The sequence below is a fragment of the Antennarius striatus genome, chromosome 16 (assembly GCF_040054535.1).
Source record: "Antennarius striatus isolate MH-2024 chromosome 16, ASM4005453v1, whole genome shotgun sequence".
Taxonomy (NCBI): Eukaryota; Metazoa; Chordata; class Actinopteri; order Lophiiformes; family Antennariidae; genus Antennarius; species Antennarius striatus.
The window spans coordinates 13927372-13948977 of record NC_090791.1 but is presented as its reverse complement, the minus strand read 5'-3'; the positions used below and the strand labels follow the sequence as shown (position 1 = coordinate 13948977).

At 41.4% G+C, this 21606-nt stretch overlaps 2 protein-coding genes and 1 long non-coding RNA gene across 3 annotated transcripts; 2 read left to right on the top strand and 1 right to left on the bottom strand.

Annotated features, from left to right (window-relative positions):
• The first annotated feature begins 65 nt into the window (after positions 1-65).
• Positions 66-3842, top strand: btbd17b (BTB (POZ) domain containing 17b). The gene is made up of 3 exons (XM_068337452.1): positions 66-267; positions 1426-1711; positions 2108-3842. The coding sequence occupies exons 1-3, from the start codon at positions 177-179 to the stop codon at positions 3180-3182; spliced, it is 1452 nt and encodes a 483-aa protein (XP_068193553.1). The 5' UTR covers positions 66-176; the 3' UTR covers positions 3183-3842.
• Positions 3843-4031: 189 nt separating this feature from the next.
• Positions 4032-16274, top strand: LOC137609550 (dual specificity mitogen-activated protein kinase kinase 6-like). The gene is made up of 12 exons (XM_068336645.1): positions 4032-4350; positions 8281-8347; positions 8959-9007; positions 9093-9206; positions 9405-9524; positions 10585-10701; positions 11330-11381; positions 11484-11611; positions 11707-11784; positions 13193-13332; positions 14068-14113; positions 14284-16274. The coding sequence occupies exons 1-12, from the start codon at positions 4332-4334 to the stop codon at positions 14359-14361; spliced, it is 1008 nt and encodes a 335-aa protein (XP_068192746.1). The 5' UTR covers positions 4032-4331; the 3' UTR covers positions 14362-16274.
• LOC137609551 (uncharacterized) lies at positions 13200-18794 on the bottom strand. The gene is made up of 3 exons (XR_011038356.1): positions 18634-18794; positions 17358-17505; positions 13200-13338 (listed from the first exon to the last, which is right to left on the bottom strand). It is a non-coding gene; the product is annotated as an uncharacterized lncRNA (long non-coding RNA).
• Positions 18795-21606: the final 2812 nt, after the last annotated feature.

Genomic DNA, 21606 nt, shown 5'->3' with positions numbered 1-21606 from the left:
AAAGGCCAGCGTCCTACATAAAGAGTGTGGGACAGAGCATCGAGCGGCACACGGGGCAACACACCTTTCTGCTTACACACACTCAGACACAGCGGCGAGAAGAAGAAGAAGAAGAGTGGAAGAGAGTGAGGAAGAGAGGGGAAAGGACAAAGAAAGCAGGAAGTGACTGGGAAGAAATGGTACGCTCATGGGAAGAAGGGATCCCTGCATGGGTCTATTTGGGTGCCTCACTCATCTTAATCCACTTCAACTCTGTTACAGTCGGAGGTAAGATAAGAAATACCATCAGTTTCTATGTTTTCCTCTAAAGGTTCATATGACCGATGTAAGCATGTTGTATAGCAGCTGAATTGTTCTACTTCAGTCCAGCTTCCCCCATGCTGTTAGTAGATAGTAGGACACAGCTGAAGTGTATGGCACACGCTCAGCCTCAGGGCAGTGGACGGGTATTTATCTATTCTACTGATCCCGTCCTCATCTATCTGTCTACTGGGTGAGGGGAAGACAGTCAAGTCCATTTGCTGCCTGTCTTCGTGCCTACTCAGTAACCCACAGCACTCACTGACAGAGGGCTTTCCTTACTCTTAGGAGAATCTGACTTTGATTTAGTCCATTGTCCAGTGCTGTCACTTGATTTCTTTACAAATTCATTATGAGCACAAGCTCATCCAATCCTACATAAATGAACTGTGTTAAAAAAAATTTTTTTAATTGTTTTTAGTTGTTTTCACTGACACATTCTGAATAACTTTACGACTACTTTGAATTGAATTGAAAATGTTAATCAGCTAGACTGACAAAAAAATCATTTGTTGGGAAACACCGTTTCATGCTCCACCTTACAGTTGGGGGCTCAAGGTGTTGCCTGGCTAATTGGAGAAAGCTTACTTTGAAGCAAGGGTGACTGATTGTGTTAAAGATGGGATGACTTTGAGGCATTCCAGGGTGCCAAGTGTGCTCCCCCTGTGTCTCATTAAACACCCAGCACCAGGCCAAGGGAAACTGTTCCTTGTCACACTGCTTCTTTCATGTGTGATTCTCCTGTTTGTGGCATTTGTGCATCGGCACAAGAAGACCCTGAGCAGCTGTCTGTAATGATGCTTTTCTGAGCACCTGGAGGTTTTCTGATTCAGCTATCCAGCATGTTGCTCTCTTCCTCTCATCATTAAAAACAAAAAAGTGGAAGGATCTGCAAATCTGCTTTTTCTCCAACACAGTATCGGTTGTGGTTTAGTCAAAGAGTTCAGGAGCTCATTTTGTATTTCCTGCTGAGTCAAATCTGATTCAAGTATTAAAACAAATTGCATGCTGTGAAATTGTAAAGAGCAGCATCAGGACCAGGCAAATAACAGTGATGACGGAATGAGTAAGAATGTGAAGTGTTACAGTAACTCAGAGACTGAATGAGAACAATCTTTTTCTCAGCTGCTCTGAGGCAGGAGGTAGGACTGGAGAGCGGAGCCACGGTGCTGAACCACTCCATGAGTTTGGTACATCGTATGGAGAACTTGCTGGCCATGGGGAATGGCAGTGATATCACTCTCCGGGTACAGACCATCAACACAGATGAGGTGAAGGTGATCCAGGTCCATAGCCTGGTTCTCACAATGCAAAGTGACGTTTTTGAGGAACTACTGCTCGGCCGAAATAGCAGCGTTGTGGCTGTGAAGGAGACACATGATTGTGCAACTGTCTTTGACAAGTTTGTCAGGTGAGGACGACAATACCTGTGATCTACCTGTAGCCAAAAAAACCCCACAAAGATATTTTGTCATTTGTTGCATTGAGTTGCACCTCACGGCCCCTGGATAATATTTTTATCTGAGTTAATAAAGTGCAATGTAATGTAACCAGAACCTGTGTAACTAAATTTAAGTGTAATTAAATGGTCCTCATTTGTAAACCTATATGCCTTAACTCCTTTTGTCTCTTTCCTTTGGAGGAGTGAAAATTTTGTGCTTATAAAATATTCTAAAATTACATTTGCTGTTTTAGGCTCACAGTTGATAATTTGAGCAGTGTGGTTTTCATTCAGCAATTCAGACATAAAGAGAGAACATAAGCTTCAATATATAGCTGGGTTAACTTGCTTCTGTTTCTCTTGCAGGTACCTGTACTCTGGAGACATCTCAGTGAGGTTAGATCAGGCTATTTCCTTGCACAAGTTGGCCAGCAAGTACCACGTGTGGGGCTTGCAGCAGGGTCTAACTCAATATATGACCCAACATCTGTCCAGTGATTCGCCAACAGGCCATGTGGTCAGCTGGTACAGCTATGCAATGCAAGTTGGGGATGAGGCCCTGCTGGACAGCTGCCTACAGTACCTGTCTTGGAACCTGTCTTCTGTGCTGCAGAGCGGAGAATGGGGCTCCATCAGTGAAGATCTGCTCCTCTCCTTGTTGCAACGCTCTGACCTCATTCTGCAAAGTGAGCTACAGCTCTATGAGGCCCTGGAGACCTGGATTAGTCAGAACCAGCCCATCAGTGCAACTGTTGAAAAAGCCCTAAGGGCTGTTCGATATGGCATGATCCCCCCACAGCACCTCTTCCGCCTTCAGAAGCAGTCTCCGCTCATGCTGAAGTATTACGAGTCTATCCGTGACCTACTCTATCTGGCTTTCCAATTCCACTCAGCCTCACCTATCCAACTTGCTAAGTACTTTGATGTCAACTGTAGTATTTTCACTCCACGCAACTACCTGTCTTCCTTCTGGGGTTCCCCTTGGATCATCAATAGCCCAACTCGTGATGACCGTAGTTTCAGCTTTCAGACCCAACTTGGGCCAAGTGGCCATGACTCCATTAAGAGAGTGACCTGGAATGCATTGTTCTCCCCTCGCTGGCTCCCACTTAGCGCCAGGTCAACCTATACCGAACTGGGTGCCATGCAGCCGACACGTACAGATGGAGGGCGACCTCGCATCATTGTAACACCGGCCACTTCAAGTCCGGATTTTGCCGGTGTTAGTTTCCAGAAGACAGTGATTGTGATGGCGAAGCAGCAAGGCAAAGTGGTGGTTCGCCATGTCTACAACTTTCACCAAAGCACTGAGGAAACAGGAGATTTTCTGCTGGATGCTGACCTGCAGCGCCGTTCTTCTGAGTACTTAATTGACAGCTCCCTTTATCTCCACATTATAATTAAACCTCTGTACCATAGCCTCGTCGTTGCTAGGAAATAAGAATTTAATGAAACTCCGTCGTCTGCCACCCACTTTCCACACACGCTCATATGTCAGTGAACTCATATCACAGCACATTTTTTATGTATCAGATTTGTGACATCTTCAGTGTTGACTAGTTTGTGCAATTTATTTGCTCCCAACTTAAAGCACGGAGGTTTTTGGTACAAATATACAGCTTGTAATAACAGCTGAACTGTAATTACCAGAATACTTATGGTGGATATTTTGTATTTCAACTGAAAAAAATGAAAAACTTTGCAGTACTGTACCTGTTCAGATTTTTAATCTAACAGCATGCTCCTAATGTTGGTTTGCAGAAATGGAATATGTAAAATACTTTTTTTTATTAATTGTATAACTTTTAGTAGCCAGCAGTCAAATATAGATTGTAGCCCATAAATCCAATATTCCAATATATGACCCATACATGATTTCTTTCACGCAAAAATATGTAAATTTATTGCATTCCAATTGTCAGTGTGCCTTGTAATATATGTTAATTTGCAAGACGCTGAAAACTGCTAGTGCAGTTATTTAGATTTTTTTCTCCTTTACTGTAACATGTTCATTTTTTTTCTTACTTTTATTGACATCACCAGTGATTGTCATTCTGATACACCTGCAAAAATAACAATAAAGATTATGATGTAACCATTACTCTGTATTGACTTGAAATTGTTTTTTAAAAACTATTTATAATGTAAAATCACTGATACTTATAATTTATTATGCATTCATTAACAGTTTGCAGAAATTCTACATCCTACACAGCAATGGCATTAACAAACTACTTGTCCCACAATGCTTAGGGTGACGCAGGAAGTGCGTCATCGCGTCGCTGGAACCTTCAGCTGTCAGACTTTGGCCACCCTAAAAGTGCAGGTTTTGTTAGCAAACTAACTCGAACTGTACAACCCGTGGCGAGTTAATTTTAAGTGGTGCATCCTTCTAACACTCTTTGATCGAGTGAACTCTTCTTTGAAGAATCGAGATTGCACGAAGATAAAGCGTTTAGTTTTAATCGCTGCTAGTTTTTGCAGAAGCCAGCTATCCTGAGCGGGTGTAGGGCTAGATGCAGGGAGGGAGGGAGTAAAAAAAGGCAAAAGTCTTTGTGCTTCCCTTCCCCCTCATCAAAGCAAAGGGGAAATGTCTCTTTCTAAAGCAGGTAAGTGTGTTCATTTATTATTTTTTCAAACAACTATGCATATTCTTAAAATATGGGGATGCCGTTTGTAACGAAGTAATTTAGCTAGCTATGTTTGAGTAACCTAACCTTGCCAGGTGGAAAGCTGCATGTATGCGAGGAGGAAAAAGACGCTAGCCAGCGTTTCTTTTCTGCTTCCTATCATGAATCAAAGTCTCCAGACATCAATATCTGATTAGTAAATTCATAACCATCTAGCGGTGGTGCAATAAGTGATCTTATTTTATATTTTAACCAAGTCGCACACGCAACGCTTCGTTAAGATCCCGTGTTGTGAGTAGCTAACAACGTTTTTCACGACTGTAAATGATTCCCCCCCCCCAAGATTAATTATCAGCCAAGTTGGGAATAACCGCGCTGGAGACTGTTTCTCCTTTTAGGTTCTATTTAAAAAAAAAAAAAAAAAAAAAAAAAAAAGCATCGGGACCACAGGTGTGTATTATTTCGGACTGTTATTTAGTCAGTTTTTTTTTCCACCAGCCTGTTAGCAACGCTTCCACTAAAAAAAAAAAAAAAAAGAAGCTCTTTAAAAAAAACAAAAAAACGATATGGAAACTCTTTATTTCTTATTGAAACGATTCCAGGACTCTCTATTCACGCCCTTGTGTGTTCTTTCAGTCAGAAGAAAAGCAAAGAGTGTATTCTGTGTGGTCACCCTACACTGTTGATTAAACACACGCCTTGGAAAAAAAAATCAGGGTCCTTCCTTTGCGTCACACAATAGTGATGATGTCAATTTGCATTTCAAGTTCACCGCTTGTCTTGTTACACAATCATACTAGCGTTACTATGGACGTGAGGACACACTGTTTTGTGAGGGCTGTGGAGATTGGCTCAGCCGATCGTAGCCTTCGGCCTACCGTGGCATGTTTTGACTCGCAGCACCAACACACTGCAGCCTCTCTTTGTTTACTGTTCACCGGCTGCAAGCAGACACCCTATAGCTGCCACACAGGTTCTGTGCTGTAACTACCCTGTGCAACAAATCAATGATCAAAGTGTCTGGTGAAAGTTTTATTTTTTTTAATATCATATATATATATATATCTTCTCCTCATGCACACTTCTACTGCACTTCAGGAGTTCTACCTTTTTGTCATCAAGATTGGAACGGGCCCTAAAGTGCATTGCAGTGCTGTTCATGCGTATTGCGGAGGCATGTTTGAGATTGGATTCTCCCTAACAGCACTGATAGGGTTGGTGTGGAAGATTATCTGAGTGTGACTCACTCTTTTCTCTATATGGACTCACTCTGAGGCCGAAGCTTCCTGATGATGACTCGCCACATAGCTATTGACACTTTGATCCCATGCACAATCCAGAAATTCTTGTCCGCGTTACGTAGGTATTACCGAACTCTGGATAGTTTCCGCTGAACGTCTTTGCTCTTCTTGACGTCAGTGTGTACTAATGTTACACACAGCTACTGTGTGTAACAACTGGCAGAGACCCCCGCTACCTGGAACCCCCCCCCCACTATCCTAAAGGGATGTGTACACAAGCAGCTGGGGACACTTACCAGAGTCCGCCTTGTACTTGTGCACATGTGTTTTCTAGATTGTTGCATCAAATACAAAAATCAGAGGTGCATTCAGCTCTTCCTTGGACACTTTGATGAAATCTTATAGTCCAAAATCCTGTTGCACACTTGCAGATGTGACAAGAATAATTACAGCAGTATCTGGAGAATTATCGATTATTTTTAAAGCACTGGTACGAAGGAGACTCAGGTGCAGCTGCTTCCGTGTTTCTTGAGAACTGTTTGTCCAGACTACTTCATACTTTACACAGTGTTACCAGGAGCTATACACCTGTCATGACATTGTTGTGTCCCCTTGCGTTGCTGGACTAATGAGTCATTTTGGTGCCAGTCATGAACATTTTCATCCCATCTCCACTCTTTATTCATCTGTACTTGAATCCGTCATATATTCTGTGATTCTCCTTTTGTGTAAATTCGCTCAGATGAATGATTGCTGAGAGATTTGTAGGATAAAGGAGGCACAGATAAAGAGAGAGAGAGAGTGAGTCTGGGACCTAAATACCATGATTTTTTTTTAAAATCTCTTAGAGATAGACGTTTTCTTGTAAAAAAAAATAAATTATACACTGAAAATTGTGTCATACTTTCATGTAAAACTACATTCATATGGATGATTGATTGCTTGTTTTCATTCTGAGGAAATGTTTATGCATGTGCGCTTTTTTTCTCCTGCGTTGCCTCAACGCGCTTCGACTGCAGCTGAGACCGATGTCACGATACTGTTATTCACACCGGGCTCAGACGCCAGGCAGGTCTTGAGAGTGGAAAGCTGCCCTGACTTTGCCTCGGTCAGCCTGAATGGGGACAGCGTGCAGCAAGTTGGCCGGGTGAAATGACATCATATGTCCCAAAGGGTCTCTGACATTTGTTGTGTTTTAAGCAGATGCGTGCAGCCTGGCTGACTATGATTCGTATCTCACCCTACATGCTTTGCTGCAGAACTACACACGAGTTAATGTAAACTAAAATGTAATGTGTTTTAAGCTGAATGTGCATAGTACGATTTTGGTATAACAGCTTAGACATGTCACATGTTCTTTGTCCTGCACTGTCATCTTTATGAGCTGCACAAAAAGCCTTTTAGTCTCGTCCGTCGGGTCATCATGAGCTTTGAATGCTCCTACTTTATCCCATGCAGAGGAAATGCAAATCTATTTTTGGGCTGAGCATGTGTCAGTAAATCACACTTCAATCTCTCCTGACCACATGAGACTGTCGTAGTGTGTCCACACACTGTACGGCTATTTTAGGGTTGCAGCATAAAATGGACCTCTTGATGTTTTAGTGTTACGCCTTAGAATCTCAAATCTGAGTGAAAACTCACTTCCCTTTCTGCTTGATCTTGCAAGGAGGGGTTTACCCAATCATACTTCCTCTATGCCGGATCTGTATGACTCAGTGGCAAATACATCCTCACGGCGATAATGACGGTCGAAATCATTCTGGTAAATTGACCCATTGATAACTTTCCAAGGAGCAGTTGTGTTTGTTCCAAAGCAAAGTGGAATAGTTTGCAAAGTAAACCAGTTCCCCAGAATTGAGGTGGAATAATCAAACAACCCACAGTGAATCCGTCTGCAGTGGGACCAGAACAGGAAATGACCATCATGCACAAAAAGATAGAGGTCAAGAGACACGTTCCGTATTCCCTTTCAATCTTGCAGCATGAGCGATCACGCTGAACACCAGTGTCCCAGGCAAAAAAAAAAAAAAAAGTACGATTTTTTTTCCCCTGGTGTTGTTGCTCGTAAGCGGTATCGTTCTGGCACGGACCCACGGCCGCATGTGGGAAGTCCCAGTGGCTGCTGGTAAACGGTGTTTATGAATGGACTGCTGTCAGTGATTTAACACAGATAGGCCCCGCGGCTACACTGTTTACAGCTGCTTAGCCCAGATATTTAAAAAAAAAAAAAAAGAAGCTACATAAAGATAGAAATACATGTGAAAAACAACCAGAACAGGAAGGAAAGCTTGAATACCCCCCTCTCTAGCCTTCCCTCCACATTTGACTCATCATACCAATGTCGATTAGTCATTCAGTCCACCTTCCTTCTATTGCAAGGCCTCAGCTCTGAACACACCTAATCTTGACTGAGATAACAGATGGTTCCCTATAGTTTCAGTGAGAGGCAACTTGAAATTGATTTTTGCCTTGAAAACACTCCCTATTACTGGAACAGAATAAAAAATCCCCCTGTCCACAGGCTGGTGCAAACAAAACAAGCAAACTCTATTTAGTGTGCGCTCATCATACAAGCTGGCTGTTGCAACCGAATGCAGATTTATTCCAAACTTAACAGCCGACATGCAAATGAAAGGTCAGCAGTTTTTCGTTTCTTGTGTTTTAGGAAAGAAGAAGAATCCTGGGCTCAAGCTGGCCAAAGAAGTGTTTGCGCAGCCACCACCAGCAGCAGCGTAAGAAATTTTTTAATTTTTTTTGTTCGTTTGATTGTTTGTTTGCTTGTTTTGGTTCCCTTTTCTGACTGGGTTTTGGTTCAGGTTTGACCAGGAGATGTCACTGCAGAGCCTTTCAATCATGAGTTGTCCTTCTGTGTAAATGACTATATTTTAAAAATCATTGTAGGCCTGGAACGGTCTGCTTTCCACCAGGTTTTTCAGTGTTGCTGTAGTTTGCTGTACCAAACCTGCTAGTGTCCATAGTACACTGAAATACAGCATCAATCTTGCAGATAAGATAAGAGCTCCAGGGTTTTTATTTTAATAGGTTAATTAATTTATTGTTTTGAAAGTAAACTTCACCTTCTCTTGCATGTTTTTGCTGCCCTCTACCTCCTCTGTTAACTCATCATTCCTTTGGCTCCACCTGCCACTGGGATTGCAGCTCGCTGTTATACAACTATTATATAGTTGTATAACATTCTCCTAAACAGAATCTGTATTAAAATTCCAAACAGTCCATGATGGGGAATTGCTACGAGTTTACATGCCAGAAGATTTTTCAGAATATATATCTATTTTTTGGATAAACACTGCTATTTATAACCGACGTTCCTCTCTTCCTTCAGGCCTCCTCGGGATCTTGACTCAAAGGCTTGTGTCACGATTGGAGAGCAGGTAAATCGGTTGCCTTAACATGCATGTCTCTGATCCGTTAAGCTGAATGAATGCATGATCGTGATGTCTGGACACCTCCCTCCAGAACTTTGTGGTAAAGGCTGATGACTTGGAGCAGATTGAGGAGTTGGGGAGGGGTGCATACGGTGTGGTGGACAAGATGAAACATGTGCCCAGTGGAGTTATCATGGCCGTCAAGGTAGGCTCCACTTCCCCTCACCATGGTTTTGCACAGGGACACATGGATATAGTCAACATGTGAGCTCAACATGTAAATATGTTTAAGATCTCCAGGATGTGTAGCGTGTTTTGTGCTTGGTTGATGGGACACCGGACATCTATAGATTTGTATTGCTGATGATGCTGGCTGCTGAATCTGTGATTTAAATGTCCACAGAGGATTCGTGCCACAGTTAACACTTTAGAGCAGAAGAGGCTTCTGATGGATCTGGACATTTCCATGAGGACAGTGGACTGCTTCTTCACTGTGACGTTCTACGGCGCCCTCTTCAGAGAGGTACAGAAGCAATGGAGTGACCGACATGAGCCCTTTTTACACGCAGAGACACTTCTCTCTCTCGCATTTGCTTCTTTGCACTGGCACCAGTTTGTGATTTTAAACACTGAAGATGGTTTCTGAAAGGAAAAACAGATGTGGCATACACTAGAAAGAAAGAAAGAAAGGAAGTCAACTTTATTGATCCCCTACGGGGAAATAATTTTTTTTACATGCATATATGTATCAAACCATGCATACAAAGTTGTGTACAGGCCCCTGAACAAACACAACACACACTAGGGGCCTGTAGGCATTCGGTAAGTACAATTGTTAGTACATGGGGAGGCAGAGTGAAGGGTCGCGACTTCGGGGTGCGCCCCAAATGAGCAGCTTGTGGGGGGGACGGCGCCTTGCTCAAGGGTGCCTCGGCAGTGGCCTGGAGGTGAGCTGGCACCTCCCACTGTCAGCTCACGCTCCGGCGGGAGTGGGATTCGAACCGCCGATGTCTGGTCTGAGGACTTCTGCTCTACCGCTGAGCCACTGCCGCCCCCACTATGATGTATCAGCATCTTTTGGGTTCATCCTGAGTTGTGGACAGAGTGCTTCCCCACCTATTAATTTTCCTTCTTTTCCTTAGTTTTTTACATGCCTTACTCCGATTATAGCAACCTCAGCAGTTTCAGGTGACATTGCATCGTTTCTGTCGTCTCATTTGTATCCATAAGTTCTCTGAAAGCCCACCCAAGCACTCAGAAGATTGACGAAAGACTCTGTCCATATTCGTATTCATATTTAGCATAAAGCCATAGTGGAATAGCGTAGGCCACTTATTGATTAGTATGTATTGGACTAAAATCAGAAGTTTATCTCCCTGTTACATGAGGTATAACCCGGGAAAGGACCTTGTGCCATCTCCCATTGTTCAGATATTTTCAATCGATTTTCTTCATTGAGTTAGCTGCTAACTGCAAGTACCTGCTATTAAAACACTCCAATGGTAGGCCACACATTTGTGTTAAAATTTCTATTTCATCTCCTGATCATCTTGTTTCTTTTTTTTTTTGTCTTGTTCTTTCAGGGAGATGTATGGATCTGTATGGAGCTCATGGACACGTCTCTGGATAAGTTCTACAAGAAGGTTATAGACAAAGGCAAAACCATCCCTGAGGACATCTTGGGCAAGATCACAGTAGCAGTACATCCTATCATATCCTACATCCAATTTCAGTAGATGTGAAGTGTTTTTACATGTGCATTAAAGGAATAGTTCACCACAGTTAGCAAAGGAAAATTAGAACCAAAAATTGTGCTGTGTGTGTGTGTGTGTGTGTGTGTGTGTGTGTGTGTGTGTGTGTGTGTGTGTGTGTGTGTGTGTGTGTGTTTTAAACGAAATAAGCCAGGTTAGCAAATTTTTGGTTAATTTATTTCCGACAATCAGCGCATCCGAAACTCTGGACCAAGGGCTACATGTCTGCCACCCCCGACCCCGGCAGAATAGAGCAACATGTCTTCTCCAGTTTATTCTTGTTTACATGAGTTTATTTTTTTGCTGCAGTCATATTTCAAAATGCATGATTTAAATTGAAAGGTCTCGTCACCTGAGCCTGGTTTAAAGCTGCCACACATTTAATCTTCAGTCACCATTTCTTTCCTTTGGAACTGTCTTTTGAGTCGATTATATGACAATCTAGCTGTTATGATGTGGGGTTTTTTTTATATACTGTCCCATTAATGTTCATGTAAAGCACTTGTTAAACCGAGTGAGACTTCAGCTATCAGCCTATTTGTCCAGAAATTCCAGAGTTTCTATGCTTCTTCTGCAGATCGTGAAGGCATTGGAGCACCTCCACAGAAACCTGTCAGTGATACACAGAGGTAATCAGAAAATTGCATCCTCTGAGTGTACAGTTTGGCTTCATGAAGACGTTCTTCATCATTCTGTCGCTCCGTTCTCCATCTCATGGTGTCGCTCTGCAGATGTGAAACCCTCCAATGTTCTGATCAACACTCTGGGCCAAGTAAAGATGTGTGATTTCGGCATCAGTGGCCACTTGGTGGACTCCGTGGCAAAAACGATGGATGCTGGATGCAAGCCCTACATGGCGGTACGTGAGGACTGCTGGCAGACGCTAGAAAAGTTGTTTTTTTTTTTTTAGAGAATCCCATTCTTAACATCCCCGAATTTTCTTGTGCATTTCAGCCCGAGCGAATTAACCCTGACCTCAATCAGAAAGGCTACAGTGTGAAGTCAGACATTTGGAGTCTGGGTATCACAATGGTGAGTAGGGCTGGGCTTTTCAAAATGTGGCTTTTTGAGTCTGCTCACACATCAATGACGTTTCATTGGGTTTAAGGAAGGCTAATGCTGTCATCTGTCTAATGCATCTGTCACGTTCACTTCCTCATTGTTTTATTCAGTTTAATAGAGAAAATAGATCCTCTCCTAATCTGTAATCTTATGTCAGAGACATTGGCAATGGACATGTTTGGTGTTACGTCATCAGTTTTCCACTTTTCTGCACTTGATAAGGACAGTTACCAGTGTTTGACAACCATGAATTAATAAGCCCTTATTTATACAGTGATTGTCTTGATCAGGACTCGAGACAGGCTTATGACAGGGTGCCCAGAGAGGAACTGTGGTATTGTATGAGGAAGTCTGGAGTGGCAGAGAAGTATGTTAGAGCGGTGCAGGACATGTATGAGGACTGTAAGACAGTGGTGAGGTGTGCTGTAGGTGTGACAGAGGAGGTCAAGGTGGAGGTGGGACTGCATCAGGGATCAGCTCTGAGCCCCTTCTTGTTCGCTATGGTGATGGACAGGCTGACAGACGAGGTTAGACAGGAATCTCCATGGACTATGATGTTTACAGATGACAGTGTCACTGAGGAAAAGACAGGAGACAGAGCTGGAGGTAGCAGAGATGAAGATGCTGAGGTTCTCTTTGGGAGTGACCAGGATGGATAGGATCAGGAATGAGTACATCAGAGGGACAGCACATGTTAGAGGTTTTGGAGATAAAGTCAGAGAGGCCAGACTGAGATGGTTTGGACATGTCCAGAAGAGAGATGGTGAATATATTGGTAGAAGGATGCTGAGCTTTGAACTAACAGGCAGGAGGCCTAGAGGAATACCAAAGAGGAGGTTTATGGATGTAGTGAAAGAGGACATGAAGGTAGTTGGTGTGAGAGAAGAGGATGCAGAAGACAGGGTTAGATGGAGGCAACTGATTCGCTGTGGCGACCCCTGAAGGGAAAAGCCGAAAGGAAAAAAAGAAGGAAGAGTCTTGATCAGGATTCAACATGTGTTATGTCTCATGCAATAAAAACATTTTTTTTTTAACTTTGCTATATGATGCCTTGAGTTGAATGTTGTGATTTTCTAAGTTTCCTTTCTAGTGAATTGCATTTCAAAACACAGCTTGCTGTGTCACGGTGCCCTTTGACTGTTTCTACCTGTCCCATGTTGATGCAAAATAATTTGCAGTCCATTCTGTCCTCAGTTACTCAAAAACAAAAGATTACATATTGACGAGGCTTTATACGTTTAACTCTGATAATGATAAGGAACCACTTTTATGTCTTATTATTGCTACTGTAGAAACCAGAGAAAACCTCTTGAAATTGTTTATTTAAATAAGCAGAATAAACATGTAAACATGAATGATTCTTGTTTTCAACTCCCAGATCGAGCTTGCCATTTTGAAATTTCCCTACGAGGCATGGGGCACCCCGTTCCAGCAGCTCAAACAGGTGGTGGATGAGCCGTCTCCACAGCTGCCTGCCGACCGCTTCTCCCCAGAGTTTGTAGACTTCATCTCCCAGTGGTGAGCCTGAAACTCCCATGATATGAATGATGCTGATTGAATTAATAAATTGTTTAATATTATGGAGTACATGTCTGATCACACCTTTATAATAAAGACACATTTACTGACACCGTCTAATTTCTATTTAGGCAGCCTGTAGCAGGATGGAACCGAGGCTGTAGACGTTAGTTCAGGTTCAGTGAACTCGGCGATTGTGGATCCTTTATACAATCTGTTTTCTTGTTTAGACACCAAAAGTCTGCATTTTGCTTTGTTACTAAGAGATACATGATGTTCATTAAAAAATATGGAATGAACACTCTGTGGCACCGAAGGCCAGTCTCCATTCATAGCTGAATGAATGCAACCAGATGACATTAACGAACACCTGTCAAATACCGAGCAGTGGAAGACGACATGGAAATAGTGATTGAAAGATGACATTTTTGTTTCATCCGCTTGTTTTTCTTCCAGACGAATGGAAATGATTGGAATAATTATGTGAAATGATTGCATTTAATTCAAATAATTGCAATCAGGAGATGATGTAATAATTGTGCCAGGACTCCAAACACTGTGACTGTTTTGCTCTTCATTGACGTCATGTCACTGATGTCCAGCAGGGGGCAGTGTTTACTCTGTTCACTGAAGCAGGTGCTACCAGAACAGCTGATGAGGAGATTGAACTTTTATCTGATGCTTTATTTTTTCTGAGATCAATTGTGTATTTTCATGTGCTCTTTGTTTTCACAGTTTAAGAAAGAAACCAAATGAAAGACCAGCTTACACAGAATTAATGGTGAGTATATTTTCCTAACTCAAACATTATGCTTTGTGACACTAGTTGTTGATTTTATCTAAAGAGACCAAACTTACACAAATAAACATGTGCTTGCTCCCCAAAGTAAATGACAATACTGTCAGCTTTTAAATTATTTAAACACAGCACTTTCTCTACTTTTGGTGCAGCAACACCCATTTTTCACCATGCATGACTGCAAACAGACGGATGTGGCCAGTTTTGTCAAGGTCATCCTGGATGAGTGATGGGCTCCCTCCGGACTCCCTCCCTCCCTCCTCCACCACGTCAGGGTAGGCGGAGGACCTCTCAGCCAAACACACTGACGGCCTGCCTTTTGTCTCACTGGAATGATAGACTCTCATGTACCCACATACATCAGGGGGGAGCGACCCAAAGACTTAAAGCAAGCCCAGCAGCACTGGAGTGGGAGCGTGGAGGTAATATGAACAGTCCGAAAACCAAACAGATTGAAGTCACTCCTCAGAGCTTCCTGTGTGTGCAGATATTGAACATGACAAATATGAACTGATCCCAATTTATCGTTTTGTTTTCTTTGTTTGTTTTTGTCTTAATTCACTCCCCCCCACGGCCCTCCCTCTTCTTGAGAGCGGACAGAGCCAGACATTATTTCTTCATGACACATATTTTATGAATATTTTGAGTTTCATCTGCAAAACCAACAGTTGATGTGTTCAAGCAGCCAATTTTTTTTGTGTGTGTAATGAAATCTGTATTTGCTGATGTTTTGTATGTTGTCCTCATCACACAGTTTTGATATTTTACATGTGAGAGTTTTTAGCAGACGGGGACTTCATCTGTCTCGTGGGTCCGACCCGTTCAGAAATGATCGGTCCGGACGCAATCCTGACTGGACCGCCTCCAGAGCAAGAGACAACACACATGATGTTGTGTGTCAAATTCTGGATGGAGCGAGTTCAAATCATTCCTAGATCTTTTATTGGCATGTGAGGCAGGAGAGTGAAGTGTCCAGGATCAAGAACCGACTTTACGACAGCGAAGGCCTTCATGCGGCCGGACTCTTCTTCTTTCTCTGGTATTAATGAGTTTGCTTCAGTGCAGCGTTTGCTGCCACCAGAAGTATTCCGGGGCTGTCCAGTCAAAATCAGGGCTGTCATTACCTTTGTGCCATTTTTTCAAATTGTCCTCAAGAATCACTGCATTAATTGATTGGGTTTTTCCATCCTCTCTCAATGTGGTCTGGCCTTTTCAGCAGCGTGTCAACATTTTTCTCTTCACTCAGTCCTGGAGTCAGTTATAGTTTCTTCCACATGAGGCACTTGTGTATTTGTTTTTCTCCTGCAGACTCCTTATTATGCATTACACAGACAGTATGTTAAGGAAAGTAATTTTTGTGCTGAGGATGTAAATACTATCTCCATTTTTTTTTTAATGTAACTTGGCATTCTCCCTGCCTGGGAGTGCTGATGAGTGGTAGAGTGTTTGGTATTAGTTAGTTTTAATGCAGTGTGACACATACACAAACACTCACAGGGCCAGCTGAGTATCAGGCACCTGTTTTGGACTGATTTGCTGTCAGGCTCCTCCGCTCAGGTTTCTGTGCTCTTCTTAACGTGGAGACAAGGCATTTATTTTTCCCTAGGAAGCACTCTCCCTGAGTGCTGGACCGAGAGCCTTTTTTTTCAGTCCATGGTGGGCAGTCATTATCCCGTCCGCCAGACCGTACTATGTAGAGTATCTTCAACTCGGACACACAGAGGCAGTTTCCATGCTCCCCAGACTGATGAAGATGATGGTGATGATGACTCCCCTGCCTCTGTTCGTGGACGGCACTCTTTGCCTTTGTGGTTTACACTGTAGTGCAACCTTTATCAAAAGTCAGTGAGTTAGGAGTATTTAATGATTGTGAATAATAAGGGAAAGCTAGTGACATCGCAAAGAAGCTGCTGTTTCTTTTTTTGTTTAGTTTCTTGTTTTGTTTTCTTTTTTTTTTAGACAGCCTTCTTTGGCTGGCCATTCCCTTGGTGTGTAAAAAGTGAGTTTTTACGCTAATCACAATGAGAATGGAACACTTGCTCTACCTCTTACTCCTTTACTCTGTTTACCACCTTTTCATTGGGTGGAACTGACAAACTTGAACTATGGAAATACAAAAAAATAAAGGCTTTATTGTTCAGTATGTCTGTTTATAGTTTTCCTTTCATGGCTGCCGCAGATTTAGCAATTAGAAAGATGATTCCTGATCATAAACAGCACTGCAAAAGGGTGAAGTATCTTTATATTGCTGTGAAAATACCAAAACTAACAATGACTCATTGCATTTATTAGCATTGGATGCTGCTTAATCCTTCAATGCCAAAGGGAGTACATTTATTTTCAATCCCACTGACAGTGTGCAGCAGCTGAATGTCTGCACAGTAAATGAAATTGAGAGGTCAGGCGGTAACTTAAGTCGTTATAGTAAATCCTCTGGGGATCTTGAATACCTGTACTGTATTACCACATTTCATCAACTGTCCTGATTTTTAATGTCACAAAATGGCTTAAAGTTTGTCCTATATGCTGTGTCTCACTGAAAGTTTTTTCAAAATTATTTATTTTAAAGAATCTCATCAAGTAACAACAATCTAGATTGGAAAAATAATTTCCCTTATAATTTCCCTGAGGTATAAATAAAGTTCAATTATTTTTATTCTTTGTCTTCTTTTGAATGGTTAGTTCAGCTTTATCCATGTGGTCAAAAATTATTTCCAGTAGCTCCTATATACACTTGATTTGTACCTCTGCGTTACTAAAAGTTCCATTAGGTGCGACTGCAATTTCTAATCAAGGCAAACAGATACTGGAGCTGACCGATTCAGATGATTAAATCAAGTAGTCTTTGGGTTTCCAAACTCTCACTTTTCCCCCACACGATACTGTAAAAAAGGTGTACTGCAATGAAAGCATGATTGGAGGAAGAGATGGAAATAAGATACCTGGACCTCAGCGGATGACTGAGGTAACTTAACCCAACATCCTGTGTGGATACTTTATCTTCTGTAATTAATAAGACTGAACTCCTGGGTATTTTCTACAAATTATTATAACTATTAAAGGTTTCCAACGCATCCTGGCCTTATATATCTTTTTGTGCCTGTTCATGCTGATATTTCAGTTTCTATTTGTGTAAACATCTTTATGTAAGTGCATAGAAATGAAGACATACTTTGTGGCGAACTGATTCTTCAGAATGTGTGATGAATAGAGTGCTTTTTTTTACCATGACTGTGACAGCAGAGGTGAACAAAAGCTCACTTTGAGAAGGCTGCTCTGCTCCGTGTGTTCGTCAAAGACTTCATGCCAGGATGAGAAAACTCAATGCCACCAGACTGCAGGCAGTTGTCCGCCGTTGCGTGCAAAGTTGATTTCTAGTCAATCCAAAGACACTCTTTTTAGGAAAGGAGTGATGAACACTTATATAATGTCATTCAAAAGATTGGCGTGTCAGTGGAACAACAGGCAATATCTTGTTGAAATACCGTCTCGGTTCAGTATAGAACTGTGATGAAGAAGTGAATCTCAATCTCTTGCGCTGAAAATGAGCAATTTAGGTGTTGGGCAGAGAAAATGAATGGCAAGGCAATTGTATTCAAAAGAACAGAAATAAAGATGGATGAGAGATGAGAAAACCCAAATTATAGATTTTTAAATGTAATGGTATATGCTTTTATATTTCCCCTGCAATTCAGTGGGAAACATGGTTTTCTTTTACTGTATTGTATTCTTTTACTGTACTGTACTGTATTCATTGAGTCGTTACACAGAAAACATGACCTGACAGAAGAAGAGTTTCTGCTACAAAAGTAAGATTCTGTCTGAGATGGATCAGTAGTAATTAGTCAATAATACTAATGGGGATACAATGCATTTACTTACTTTTACTAAAGTAACATTTTTAATTCATTGGTTCGATTTTTAAAAATCTACTTAAGCTTTTATTGCTATTTCTGGGCTCGGTGCTTACATTTGGTTCATAAAACAATTCAGAGCATAAAATTTTGAGTAGATTTCTGGAACACAGTCCAAGAGAGGGTTTTCTTGAAGCCTCAGACCAAAGGAGCAAATTGTTATGCAGGATGAGATTGTAGTCATGGCAGACCTTTTATTTTAACTACACACATTTTATGTACAGAAAGTATGACCAGCAAATATGACCTCAAATGAATGTTATCGCTGAACTATTATGTCATTTAAAATTAAGATCCAAAACAAAATATTTGTCCTCCTCAGGAAAAATTACTTTTCCACTCTTGTTAGTAATCATTACATACACACACACACACACACACACACACACACACACACACACACACACACACACACACACACACACACACACACAGTTATATATATATATATATATACACACACACATATACACATATACACATGTATATACACATGCATATATTTATGTATATGTATGTATATTATGTATATATATCCATATATATGTATATGCACAGTATATATGAGCATCTTATAAGGGACGATACCTTGTTCAAGGGCACCTCTGCAGCGTACTGGGACATCTCCATTAATAGTTCACGCTGGTAGTGGACACGGCTCTTGAACCAGCCACCTTCCAGTCCCCCAGCCCAAGACATAGTGAACTGAGCTACTGCTGCCCCATGTTTTTGTTTCACTGACAAGAAACAAAAGTTCCCTGACAAGAAGTGCATAGTAAACATGCTGCAAGCCAAAAACGTTTCCAAACAACAGACACAGCGTTGTGTTCCTGCACGAGCTCCCATGGTTGAGACCTGCTTGTTCATTCTGTGTTTGTAATTATATCATCACTGCTGCTTTGCATGACCCTTGTGAACAAATATTAATAATAGCTGAACTGGATGGAGGAACATGACTGATCAAGGACAGTTCGTGCTAATCTGAATTAACCAAAATGAGTCACTGAAATAATTTCCCTAATCTAATGTCAGAGATCTCATAATAATCTGATGTGCCTTTGTAAAGATCAGTAGAAAATACATGCCATCCAACAACTTCACCTCCACATGCAATGTTCCATGAAATCATCCCTCAACACTGCTGTCATTGTGCCTTTAGATGACTGACCTTCAACCAGGAAGTGAGGTTGTTTGATATCCCTTCTGCAGGTGTGACGTAAGATGACTTTTGGTGGAAAATTGGAATGGGGTCCTTTTTCTGAGGAGTCTTTATGGAACTTGATGGTCAACCTTATACCTCATCCTGGGTAGCAATTAACATGAGTGAAAGTCTGAGAGAGTTGCAGGGCGGGACACTGGGCACTGACATGTATTCATGGAGAGTCATGACATATTGAGCCTGGAGTGGTCTATTTACAGTTGAGATTAGAGTGTGTCTCATCTCTACACACACACACACACACACACACACACACACACACACACACACACACACACACACACACACACACACACACACACACACACACACACACACACACACACACACACACACACACACACACACACACAAATATGCACATGTTGTGTAACTCACACAAGAGAAAACATTATGTCAGAACGCCATTAAGAGAACACCGTCATTCTGTAAATGGAAAGAAAATTTTTCCTGTAGGTACGTCTCAAATTAAATATTTACTAAACTCCAATATTAATTTGGAAATTTTAATTAGATTTTTTTGAATTGGAGAGACCATTATGTAATAATTTTAAACTGAGATTCAGGGAGCAAGACGTTACACTGCCATGCAACCATGGTGATGTGAAGGACATTTGATTTGTTTTTGCACAGAGCAATAACTCCTACATTGGGTCAAGACATCTCATTGATACTGATAAAAAAAATATCACAGCGATAAAGAAAGTCTACTAATAAACTTAGTAATACAGTATACTGAATAAAGGGTAGAATTCAAATTTGTGCCTTAGTGCAAACAACAGTCATTAGCTGATTCAATACATGCACTAATCTTGATATGTGCCTCTGCAGTGTTAACTCTAAACTCTCTTTCTTCTATCAAAAGCCTCTGGGGCACTGACGTTCTCTCCGATTCAAAGGATTGGGTGACAAAGCAGAGGGTAGACCATGAATAAATCTGCAACAGGAAAAGTCTCAGAGGGCTACAGTATGAGGCAATTACATAACTTTGGTGACATCATGAGGAATAGTAATTGGGCCAGTGGCTTAAGAATGTCTTCTACTGTATTGTTTTTAGTTTTTTTTTCAGGCTTCTCAGACAAATTAACCCACTTGGCAGTAAGGATTAAGGATTTGATATATCTGGGTGTGAGATACAACGTCACTGTACTATGAAATTGAAAGCTAAAGCTGGATCAAGCATCAAACAGAAGTGGTCGAGACCATTTTGAATCACCAGTAACCTTTTTGACACGAGAGGACGATGTGCTTCAGACTGAAGTCCCTCAATTCCAGCTTTCTAAATCATCTGGACTACCGGTAACTGAAAATGTGACACTCACACATTACACTCTTCTAATACAATAGCCTATATTTCCAGCTTTTTTCTGTGACAAACCCTGAATAGACAATGCTTCTTGGAGTAACAAAACTTTCAACCTGCCTCTCACCCATGTTAGATAATGAAGAGTATGTGCTTAAACATAGGAGATGCCACCATATTCAAGCTACAGTCATCAGGGAGAGGGCATCAAAAAACAGATGATAGAATTGTTAAAAATGTGAGAGATAATTTGTCTCTTTATACTTTTCCTTCTTGCACCAGTTTATGACCTGTGTAAATTATTCTCAAATCAAAAATGTTGAGTGACACTCTGCACTTTGAGAACCCTAATGGTTGCCAGTATATTTAGTCGCTCCTCATGGGAACTACTCCAGCTACCATATGAAGTGTTTAACATTAATCCAGACCATAAATAGCTACTATGATGGATTACAGTTGCAACATTCAGAAGATCGTACAAGCTGGATAAGGAGGGTGTGTGTTGTTTACTGCATGATGCAGAACATTTAGACTATTTTAAAACACTGGAAAACCAAAGAAGGTGAAATGCAATATCTCCACATTCATTTCTGAAGGAGAAGCGCTGTGGACCGATGTCAACGCAGAGAACAGCTGCAGCGAGTCGAGATGTCCTCTCATGTCAAACCACAGCTGAGGGCAGAGCCATTACCATCCAACTCCGGCCAAATGTATTGTCAAAGATAAACAAGTACTTAAGTTCTAATGCTAACATGTTACAATTTTATTCACAAATTGTTTTCAACGAAATATAAATAAATATTGTATTTTTTAACTAACGGTTCCATCTGTCTTATTAAATAGATGTGTTTCCATTGATGCTTCAGTAAAGAGAATATTGATCTACCAGCAATGTAGGCAGCTGGGGGAAATGAGCAGATGAAGTTAACCCTATTCACACCATCTCTCCTAGAATATTGTTGAACAACAGAAAAATGTGAAAGACGTTTTGGAGGCGGCAGTCTGTAGTGTGCCTCTATGGATCCAAATATCTGTAAGT